This window comes from Columba livia, chromosome 8, assembly GCF_036013475.1.
Source record: "Columba livia isolate bColLiv1 breed racing homer chromosome 8, bColLiv1.pat.W.v2, whole genome shotgun sequence".
In the NCBI taxonomy this organism is placed as follows: Eukaryota; Metazoa; Chordata; class Aves; order Columbiformes; family Columbidae; genus Columba; species Columba livia.
Genome location: NC_088609.1, coordinates 15,211,792 through 15,223,527, shown reverse-complemented (window position 1 = coordinate 15,223,527; position 11,736 = coordinate 15,211,792). Strand labels below are relative to the sequence as shown.

General features: G+C 40.2%; 1 protein-coding gene across 1 annotated transcript; it reads left to right on the top strand.

The window, feature by feature from the left end:
- The first annotated feature begins 394 nt into the window (after positions 1 to 394).
- On the top strand, positions 395 to 10,311 carry BTF3L4 (basic transcription factor 3 like 4). Its single transcript, XM_005498861.3, has 6 exons — positions 395 to 532; positions 1,713 to 1,770; positions 2,676 to 2,789; positions 5,180 to 5,381; positions 6,814 to 6,873; positions 7,817 to 10,311. Exons 2-6 carry the CDS (start codon positions 1,717 to 1,719, stop codon positions 7,861 to 7,863), a joined length of 477 nt encoding a protein of 158 aa, XP_005498918.1. The 5' UTR covers positions 395 to 532; positions 1,713 to 1,716; the 3' UTR covers positions 7,864 to 10,311.
- Positions 10,312 to 11,736: the final 1,425 nt, after the last annotated feature.

Genomic DNA, 11,736 nt, shown 5'->3' with positions numbered 1-11,736 from the left:
GCAAGAGACCTCAGTCATTTTAGGCCCCCAGAACCCAGTTTTCCCCTCTGAAAAGAATTCCAGGGTCACCCGGGCGGGAGCAGGCGGCGAGCGGTGGCTCCCGGATTTATTTTCTCCTTCCAAAAAAACCCTTTTGTCCTGCTACTCTCGAGAGCTGACCAGCTGCTTAGGGAGGCAAAACCGACCGCGAGCACCCGTGTATGAAGGGGGGGTTCGCCAAGGGCAGAGCGCGCTGACCAGCGCGGGTGGCGCGTTTGGAGCCGCCGCGTCCCGGGTTTGGGTCACGGGCCGCCAGGCCCTGCGTGTCCCCCAGACTACAACTCCCAGGAGGCACCGCGCGCCGCGCCGCGCCTCTCTGCGGCCCCGCCCCCTGCCGCTATGCAAATGTAACTCCGCGGCGCCGCCAATCCGCGGGCGGGTTGGTGCCGTCACGTGGCGCGAAGCTTCCTTTCTCTGTGCGCCTCTCTTTCCTTCCTCGGCCGCCATCTTGTTCTTACCGCGTGTTGGGCTGCGGGGGCTCCGTCGGACTCAGGTGAGCCGCTCCCCGGTACCGCTCGGCCAGTGCCGCTCTGTCGGCACGGCCACCCCTACACCTGCCGCCTCCCGGCGCGAGCAGGGCGTTGCGGCAGCTCGGCGCCGTCCTATCGCCGTTCGCCGCGCTGGGCCGTGGCGGGGCCGCGGGCCCCGGCCGTTCCCCGAGGAGAGGCCGGGGGAGCGGGGCCGCGCGGAGGTACGCGGTGCGGTGTGAGGCAGCGCTGGCTGGGGCGGTCCCCGGCTCTCTTCTGCGGCCGCGGTGTCCCGTCCGGGCGGGGTTGCCCTGGCTCCCGAGGGACGGGGCTTCCAACCCCTCCCGCTCCCCGTGCTTCGGGATGGGCAGCGAGGGCTCTGCCGGCCTCGGTCCCTTTTCGCGGCGGAGCCCGGGGCCGGGTGCTCACCGTCTCGGCCGTGCTCGCCCCATGTTCCCCTCCCTGTCGCTTCCCCGACACAATGCAAACCCAGAGGGGATTTCTCTTTAATTCAGGGCATCGCTGATGTCGTCTTGGGGCAGGACTGGGAAATGCCGGCCTTGTGCTGGAAGGCTTGAGGTGTTTTTATCACCTCTTGTAGATTTTCAGCTCTTCCAGTCTTTGAAGGTCCCACCTGGCCTGTTGGAGAAGCCACTTGACTAACTTCCTAGTTTTCACAGTAGATAAAGTGGCAAGAGATTCATATAGGTCTGTCAAAACATGGAATTCAGTGGGTTCGGACCTGGCTTAGTAGTTAAAAGTATGAGATTCATTATTTGGAAGAGCATTCAAAGTAATGTAGTGATGAGTCTCTGGGCTGTGCTGAAGGTGCATTCGTGCTGTACGTGCTGATTTGGATCCCGTCTGAGTTCAGTCAAATAGTTTCAACAGTAAACTTATCTTACTGGGAAATTCACAGCTTGTACCTCAGACTGATGCAAAATCGAATGGCCTGTTGATTTGCCTCATCGTGGTACAGACACTTCAGCTAAACAGACTGCTGCTCGACCGCTTTGTATTATTTAGGTGTTGTGGCTCCAATGCACTTTGGTTTTGTGTGTTTCTCTGATGCACTGCTTTGGTGAAACTTCTGTAAGTTTAAAAACTCATATTGATTTTAAGAGTACTTTTAAAACAGACTGTAGAAAACTTTTTCTTAATGTTTTGATAGTTAACATGTATTTCTATTTCTTTCTTTAAACACAGCACTATGAACCAAGAAAAACTGGCCAAACTTCAAGCGCAGGTCCGAATAGGAGGAAAGGTAAAAAAAAACAACCAAACAAAACAAAAACATAAGAGATGCACCATTTCCTGTAATTCATAGATTGAAGGAGAAACATCTCTGAAATTTGTTTTTCAAAACTTAAACTTTAGTTCATGGGAGAGAGGAAAATATATGTATATGTTTAAGGCCTGAGAACACTTTTTGTTTGATCTGGATCGTAGTACTGCTACTTGAAATGCAATTTTCTTTCATTCACAACTGCTGGATGAGTAGTTCCCATTGTGTAAGCTTTCTTTTCAATTCAGTGGCTTGTTGTGACCTGTGAAAACTCAAGCTAAGCTTACCTGTTGGTTGTTCCAGTTCTGCCTTTCTCTTCTCCCTGTTGGGGTGTTCTTTTGTGCCAGCTCCAGGGCTTATCTGACCACGCTGAGCTGTTTCTTTCCTCTGAGCCAGCAGGTAGCTAATATGGCAAAAGAATCCCCTGTAGTTTGTTCACCGTGGGTGTTCATCTCCTAACCATAGGCAGGGTTGTACAAAACTTTGTAGAATAGGAGTGCCAAAATTGCTGTCTGTGGACAGTTTAGAAATGCGTCACCTTTTCAAATCAATGTATTTGTGCTTTGTCTTGGGGGAAAAAAAACAACTTATTGGGGAAATTCTAGTTATATTGCTCAATAGTAAATAATATTTTTATAATCCCGCTTGTGGGAAGGGGAAAATACTGCTGCTGTTCAGTGTCTTTTTACACTTAAAAAACCCCTTAAAATTGAGATCAATGGTTAAAGCTGTAGGTGAAGAGAAATAAGTTGAAAAGCATTTTTGACTACACAGCTTTCTCATCACTTTTACAGAGAGGTTGCTTAAAGTGTGATATGTCATTCAAAAATTAAAGTGTTGTACGATTTTGAGAAAAACTGACTGTTGTCGTGGTTCTTTTCCAGGGAACAGCTCGCAGAAAGAAGAAGGTGGTGCACAGAACAGCTACAGCTGATGACAAAAAACTTCAGAGTTCCCTCAAAAAACTGGCAGTAAATAACATTGCTGGCATTGAAGAGGTATAGTGATAAAATAAACATTTCCTGTTTGAGATTAAATTCACTGTGGTGTTTTGGTGATGGTTTTTCTTTTTTAAACAGCCATTTTCTCTTCCCCTCAACATCTTTTAGACCTGGTTACTGATAAAGTTATGTGATTGCTTCATTTACATGAGTGCATATGTACCTAGATAAAGAAAGCAGCAGAAAGGTTCTGCTGGCCAGACGGATTGTAGAAGCTTGTAAGCTGATGGTCTTATGTGTGTCTTGTGTTCGTAACAAAACAAAACTTCTCCTAAATTCTTGATTTCATGAACTTCATTACCCATATTGAAGAGAAGAGCAGTAAATGCACATGTACTGTCCAGGCACATCTATAGCAAGGGTTGTATGGTGCAGAATATAAAGAAAATAATAAAAAGACCTAGAGTAAGGGCTTCCAAGTCTGTATTATCAATATTGGGTCCTTTTGCATCATGAAAATTACCAGACTTCTTTGTGGTAGTCATAGGAGATGACAGTTCTTAAACACAGCAAAGACTCTACAGAACCAGCTTCTGTGTTAATGTAAGTAGGAATACAAAGGTTTCAGGTATTCCTTGAATACATCTTATTTTATATGTATAATATATGAACAGAAACACTGACATTTTCCATAACACTGTAGAGTGATGCTTATGTGTGGGAGAAGGAGGTGTTCCTTCATCGTGAACTCAATATTACTGTAGCACTTGGTTAAAGAAGCAAAATATTTAATATGTGATTAATTAATTTAAGCAGGATTGCAAGGTACTTCCAGAGGTTGCTTAGTGCATACCTTTTTTCCAAAGGCAAATACAGATTCGGTGCAGAAGCCTGGTTTGCCTGTAAGTTTTCATACCTCTGCTACAGAAACAATAGAGTTTGACTGTTTACTTAAACTTGATATTTATATGTTGAGCTATATGAACCCAAAGAAATACACAGTTCTAGTTTGGTTTAGATTCCCTCTGCCCCCTCCCACAAGCATAAGATCTTTATGCAGACGTGGTTATTAAGATTTTCAATGTCTTCGTGTGAAGGAAGACAGTACAATGTGCCTGTGCCACACTGCAGCTCTGTGCCTAGCTATCAAAGCAATGTATTCAGGTGGGCACAAGTTGACCTTGGTAAGCTTTGTGTAGATGTAGTTCAGAGAGGCTGGTAATGTTGAGTCACACAGTAGCTCATCTATGTGGTTTTTAAAAGAGGCTTTTAAGTCAGAGGATGACTGCCTGAAGCCTTTACCTTTTCCTCATGTGCAAGGGGCAGGACATACTTTAGTTTTTCAGGAAAGCTATACACATAGTTTTCCTGTTCAAAACATTTTTTAACTTTGCTTATGTATGAAGATTGATAACTTACATGTTTGTATATTTTAGATCTCTTCTTTAGTTCTTAAATTTCTGTTTTCTCCTTGCAACTTCTACCAAAAGCAGTACTTAAAAGTCTTGTGGTATAAGTTTATTGGTACTGTTTTGTTGGATGGGTGGAATGTTCTTCCTTTTTTCAGACAAAATTATTTTAGCTTTCTACTCTGTCTCCTTTTGAGTTAAAAAACATAAAAGTGAGCCCTATACAAATATGCCAGTATAAACTTTGACAGTAGAAGCAAATCAGGCAGTTAGACTGGCTGTAAAAAAATTCTTGGTGATTCAGAAGATCAGGGAAGAGGAAAACAGCAGGATCACTGTATGATGTACTGAAGAGTCATCATGGGATTATTAGGAAGGTGTAGAAGCCTGTTCTAGTGCGGCTGGCACATGAACTTCCAGTGGTGTGTGTGTCCTTGCCCTGGGCAGCTCTAGCAGGCAGACCGAGCTCTGAATCTGCTGCCTTTGCCAGCTCTGCTGCAAAAACATTTTCCTGATTGGTGACACAGCTATCTGGGAACACTGATGTCTTAAACTGATGTGGCAAGGCTTTTCTGTTAGAACTTTTAGTTTGTAAAGGCCACAGAGCTGAAGGTTTGGGATTTTTTTCCTAGATATTTGTGATATTAACTTGTTAATGCTTTCTCATCTAATAACCTGTGTATATTTTTTTGCCTTTGTTAGAAATATACATGAATGGTATGATAACGTATAATCCTGGCATATTTATTACTTATTATTTAGATAAGTATTTTTTATGAAGTAACCATAGCTCTTAAGTTCTACCTTTTCATATAGTATAATATGTCTGAACCCGTATTATCATTAATGCGTATTTCACTTCCAGTTTAAGTGATGTTAATTCCAGATACTTTTATCATGGTTATATTATTCTCTAGGAGGAGTACTAGTTTTATAAATGTTTAAAGATTTAAATCTAAATTTGCATTAATAACCTATCATGCTTGTTCAACAAGATACTGCAACACTTTGGTAAATGTTGTTAATATATTTAAACAGGTGAACATGATAAAAGATGATGGGACAGTTATTCACTTCAACAACCCCAAGGTTCAAGCTTCCCTCTCTGCAAACACTTTTGCAATTACTGGTCATGCAGAGGCTAAACCGATCACAGAAATGCTTCCAGGCATCTTAAGCCAGCTTGGTGCTGACAGCTTAACAAGTCTCAGGAAGTTAGCTGAACAATTCCCAAGACAAGGTAGGTCTTTTGGGAATCTTTCACCACTGACTTAAAGAACACATGAAGTATTAAAACTTGTAACACAAACTTAACAGCAACATGTGTGACTTAAAAGGCATATGTGCTTTCATTTATTTGCCACTGTTGTGGAAATACAGGGGTGATGACTTTGTCGTTTTTGTTGATTCAAGATTGTACATAGGCAGGCCTTGATTTTTTAAAAAAAAAAAAAAAAAAAAAAGATTTAGTAAGTCAGGCATGCTGTGATTCCAGGTATCCAGCTGTGTCTGACTGAATACTTAGGAAGGCAAGTTCATCTTTTCATTTGGAAAACTCAACAGGTTATTTTTGTCAGGGAATCAATTCTATTTTCTTTGTTCATACCAAACATATTTCTAGTGTAGATACAGAGGAAGAAATGTGTTATTTATCTTCTACTCTGGTTCCACTTGGAATTAAGCCAAGGCACTTAAATATTAATTCAAAATCAAGTATTTGATTCAAAATTTAAAAAAAAAGTTTTTGGTATGATTTTTTTATTTTCTAGGAGCATGGGGTGTGTGTGTATATACAGAGTATAACTTACTGTAATTTTACAGTTAAGAAATTTGAGTCTGGGGACAGTTCCAGTTTAGACTTTTATGGCCATTAAAAGAATTTGTAGTTGGACATGTTGCAACTGTCTGTATTTGGAACTGGAAAATACACTACGTACCTGTTCTAGTGTTTTCATAAATAACTATTCCTTCTAATAATTTTAATTTCACCTATATTTCATGTTTGGAGTTCAGTTGAAAGCAAAGGGTTTATTTTTCCTTCTTCACTGATATGTAAAATACCTTTTAAAATTTGGAAAGATGGATTGTCTTAAACTCTTAAACATACTTCTGTGATACAACCATCGTATCAGTAGATGCTTGCTGTGATTATTTTTTTATATATATATATTTTTTTTTTTAGGTTCTTGTATTTCACTAGATTACATGTAGCATGTTCCATGACTTAGAACAGACTTAAGTTTGATGCAGGACCCTCTAGGGAAATAACTTTTTCCAACAGTTGTGGCTCCTTGGTAATTGAATCATATGATCTGTTGGTCCCTGTTTGGTACTGCATTATTCTTGCATTGAAACACATGACTTCAGTTAAAAGATTTAGTCACGCTGGAGTGGTTTTTTTCCCTGTATCATTTGATCTTTTCGAGCTCTGCCTTAATACCCTTTAAGCATTTGAAAATGGCTGTGCTAATACTGCGGTATAAGAATGTTCACAAGTAGACCTTCTGGCCATGCTGATGACTGTTGATGCCCAGTCATTTGTGTGCTTGTTACTATTGGGCATTGGGGAAAGGCTTTATTTTGTTCACCTGTGTGCTATGTATTTTATTTTGTCTTGTGGTTTTTCCCTACTTTTGTGTAATGAGAACTCAGCACCGAATTTCTTTTTATAGTGTTGGATAGTAAAGCACCAAAATCTGAAGATATTGATGAAGAAGATGATGATGTCCCAGGTATGCACATACATGCTTAATGTCTATTTAATGTATAAATATTACAATTCATGCATTTAATTATCTAGACCTTGATGTGCTTATACTTCTGACTTGCTAAGTGAGGCTTCATATACTGGGTAGCATTAAAACATTGGTGGCTTTGAATTCCAGCTGTTGAAAAAAGGTTTACCTTGTGCCAATTGCCTGATTCTTAAGCAAAAATAGGTTTAAATACTTCCAGGGAGGTTTAATAAGTGTTTTAAATGTCCAAATAGGGTTTTAGGGCTGCCAAATGACAGGGTTGACAGTCATGAGGTTATCTTTAAATCAGGGTCTAGGGTGGGGGTTTTTAGTAATGTAGGAGAAGAAACAAAGCTTATGTCAGTGTCTGAAAGTTTATCAATACATAAATATTGTAAGTTCTTAAATTGTCAACCAATAACTGTCTGTCAGTCACCACCTTCTTCTGTATCCATGAGTATGGCGTATTAATTAAAACAACAAACCGGTGTGCCCAGAGGTTGAGTTCCTGATGCTCTGGCACTGGTTTATTTCTTTGTCACCTTGCATAAAAATTCAGTTCTCTCCTAAATTTTGTTATCTGGAGTATAACAGTTAGTGCGTGCCTGACTTCAGCTATTCTTTAAAGAATACTGGTGGCTCAAGACGCAAGTGCAGCTAGTATAGCACCTCTGAAAATCCCATCTTAATCACTTCATATTAGAACTTCCACTCTCTGGAGTGTTCACAGAATCACAGAATGTTAGCTGCATTTCTAGTTTTTTGTGTATGTTCAAACAAACCCCATTTTCTAAAGCCCTTTGAAATGTGCCCATAAAAATGGTGTACATAAGTATAGGTAAGAACTACATGACCTTTCCTGTAATATATGTATTTTTGTTAAACTTATGAGGGTAATCTTGCTGGGCATTACTGTATTAAATATCTCCATCTCTTTCAGATCTCGTAGAAAATTTTGATGAAGCATCAAAGAATGAAGCTAACTAAATCATTAATAGTTCTGGAAGCTGGCATGGACTAGATTTAAGAAATCAGCTATGTGGTTCCAAAGTTTTAAAGAAACAGAGAACATCATCTGTTAATAGTTCAGTAATATAAATATTTTGTATTTTTATGATGCTGTTTGTTCAGCATTTTCTGTCAGTTGATTTTGCATTTTGCACTTACTCCCAGGATCTACTCTTTTGGTCAAAAAGAAATGTCAGTGCAGTTTGAGGGGTGTGTGCATGTGCGTGTGTGTATGTGTGTGGGTGTACATATAGTGGACAACAAATTGGAGAACACGTATTTAACCTTTTCCCCTTTTCCTTTGGACGTAGAAATAAAATGAATCTTCAGCATTGTTACTTTTGATTATCACCAAATAGTGCATAAAAGGTAATTAAGATTAGAATTTTGTCCGCATTTTGTGACCTGAAGGCATCGTACCATTAAAACTTAGGTTTAATTTGCTGTTAACTGTTGTACTTGCAGATGTGTTCCTCATCCCTGTTGAAATGTACGTATTACCGATATAATGTTGATCCCAGCTGGTACCAAAGACAAGCTGTTTTAGCAGCTTGGTTGGTACAGTAACTTTTTAAAAAGGAAAACTTGGTCTTGGAAAGGGGATGCACTTTTTTTTTTTAAAAAAACCTTTTTCAGCTTTTTTTTTTCTTGTCTCTCGAACCTTTTGAGACAAGCTGGTTTGACTCCTTTCACGTAGGCTTAGCAGTATGTTCTCCTGTTGATTATGTAGAGTATTTCCCCTGTCAAAAGGAAAACAAACACTTTCATTCTCTGCCATCAGGTCACGTTCTAAATTTGGAGGTCTAGTTGGTAACAGTCTAGTGAACCAGTTTTGCACAGCGACAGGTTTTTTTGCTTGAATAACTTCAAGCTATTTTCTTGACATGACTGCATTTACTAGCAGCTGAGGATCCACTGTCATTCTTATGACCCTAGAAATTAAATGCACCGTGTGAGCAATGGTTAAGGTGGGAGGAACGAGTTGTTGACATTTTGCCTTGCCTGCTGCTGGGCGGTTTGTGCAGTGACTGGCTCTAAAGGGATTCTTTTTTTTTTTGCCTGTAACTTACCTTTGCCTATAACCTACCTCTAGGTTTGGTGTCATCTATGTAGTAGCTTCTCAAACCATGAATGCTCCTCAGGCATAAGGAGGACATTGGGAGGTACTGTTGGTACAGTGCAGTATTTATGACTTTTCTTTAAAACACTTAATGTGAACCCATTTTCTCAGAGGCTCTTTCAAGGTTCTTGATGTAATGTGCATATGGTATAGTTAGACATCATCGTAACTTGTGTCAAGGGCAGCTGTGGCTTAGGAAAGCCTTTTTTTTTTTCCTCTACATCTATCACATAACTATGGCTTAATTGGAACATATCAGCTTCTTATGTAGGTTCATGCGCTAGAGAACTGTAAAAGTAAAAGACAAGCAGTACATGATTTCTGGTGACATCAGCATAAAACCACAAAAGCAGAGCTGTAGTGGTTCGCCATCTGAACTCATTTTATAGCCTTTGTTCAGTTTTCTTCTGTTATATTTTATATACTACGTGGATCTTACTACAAAATAAAATAACAGTTCAAAAGAGGAAATGCTCCCTCTTGTGTGTTGTCTCCTCCTCCCTCCAGCACTTGGCAGGTGGATGCAGTGGCTGTTTCACACAGCACCACATCCCTGCTGACAGTGACCGAGGCAGATACATGCAGGACTAGGGAGGATCTGCTTAAAAATTTAGGATTTCACACTCCCATATACTCACTCTTGTATTTTCCATGAAATGTTGAATGAAACTGTTTTTCTCTCTGGCTAATCTTAAATCAGCTGCAGATGCTTTTTTTTTTCTGTTAATAAGAGATGTCTTCATTAATGTGTGTGCAGACACACTGGATTATCTTTTGCTGCCTCTTCAAGCTCAAAGAGCAAATGAAGGATACCAGGAAACAGGTATTTGCAGTGTTCTTCCATTTGCGTAAGGGGCACGAGTGAAAAACATGGCAAAGTAACAACTGTACTGAGCTTATGTATGGGACACCCCCTCCCCTAAATACTAATTGCATACTGAAAACTCTTGGTCATTGTTTTCTGATGTAGGAAGTATGTCAAAAGTAATTTTATGAGAGATTAAGAGTAAGCATTGGAAGCAATGGTTCTGTAAGTCTGCATAGTTGAACTTCCCGATTCCTACAAATACTCATTTAATTTTTGCTCTTGGTCATGACAGTTTACGTGTTTAAACTCTCACTTTTTCCTACATTGACAAACAGTAAACTAACTGAATATGCTAGCTTATGTAGTTACATTACTTCAGTTTTTTCACTGTATCTGAAAACAGTCAACCACTTATGATTTGTTGCTGGATATACTAGAGCTTATCAATCATTAAACTGATTTTAATTAAAAGTAACCCATGAAGGCTGTTGTGGGTAAAGCTATTGTTCTTCATATTTATTCAGTGTTTGTACATGGTGATGGAAATACACAGTTACTAGGAGTAGTTTTGGGGAGTGTTGCTACAATAAAAATGCCCCATGAGAAGGTGAAGAGGTGAACTTACTTGCTACTTAAGCACTGTTGGCATATTAAAGATGTTGGTAAAGATTGACAAAGATCTTGGCCGTGATTTGAAAATAGGAAGATAGAGCAGCACGTAGGTTGAAACATTTCAAGGATTGTATGCAAATCAAAGATTAGTTAGTACAGACTGAAAGAATTGAGACCTTGACAAAGGCGTGAGACCACAAGCGCTAGTCTTCCTGCCCTGACTGCTGGTAGACTTGTGTAGTTACCTAGTTTATGGATGAGAAACCTGGGAGTAGTTGGCTTATCTCAGGCAGGAGAGCAAGTCTAAAAACCTGCGGTTGTGTTGCATATGCCCTACGAAATAAAAACCACCCTTATGTATGATGGATGGCAGGGATTGTGATAGAGTCAGTGATGCTGGAGACTTGGTACTGGGTGCTGGTGAGGGATTTCTCATGCTGCACTCGGTAACAAAGTTAGTTTGCAGCTAAGTGTGTCAGTAGGATGGAAGAAGTTGATATAAAAATAGCCTTTAACATATAATACAGACCTTGAAAAAATAGGGTTTGGGTGATTTTTTTTTTTCTTTTTAACTTTATGTAGGAATATTTGGAGAGTGCACAAAAATAAGGATGAATTTAGGACTGCACTGAAGTTTTACTGAAATATGTTGATAATTCACTAGTATTTGCCAACTTCCATGGGAACGAGGAGTTGCTATGACCGACCTCCCTTGTGCCAGGATCTTCACAAATAATGTTTTGGATTTGGTGTGGACTAAATGAGCACTGGAGGTCTTGGGGGTGATGTAAATTACTGGGCAATGTATTGATTGTGTTAATTATGGAGTGGTGTATTGCTGTTAACAGGAACTGACGAAGTTACAACAGCACAGTAAATCTGTGCTATACATAAGTGATGAATTCACACCTCTACTGAGGAATGTCCCAGGAAGGATTCATCTGAGTTCCCCTGGAATCAGACTGCGCTGCTCCAGACAGTAGGGATGTGCAGAGGGGCTGAGCAAACCACCCTGTAGGGGAAGGTGAGTGAATTCTTCCACTGACACTTAGGATTAGTCTCCCTTTATCTGAAGACAATATTGGTTTGTTCAACAAAACAAAGAGACAAGATTGTTCTGGAGATCAGGATTACACTAAATGACCCAAGTTTTATACTTGAGCAAATGAAGCAGAACAGAAGCACAGCACTGGCCATAGCAACTTTACCAAAGTGACAGCAGGAGTACAGGGAATGCTTATTCACATTCAACTATTTGCTTTCCCATCAAGTAATTTTTTTAAATTATTTTGAATTCCCTGTCCCTTTCAAG

Bases quoted from the DNA above. Each gene is read 5' to 3' on its own strand.
- BTF3L4 (XM_005498861.3), top strand. From the start codon at position 1,717: ATGAACCAAGAAAAACTGGCCAAACTTCAAGCGCAGGTCCGAATAGGA. The intron at 5,382-6,813 runs GTAGGTCTTTTG...TTCTTTTTATAG, and splicing joins TGAACAATTCCCAAGACAAG to TGTTGGATAGTAAAGCACCA. The intron at 6,874-7,816 runs GTATGCACATAC...CATCTCTTTCAG, and splicing joins AGAAGATGATGATGTCCCAG to ATCTCGTAGAAAATTTTGAT.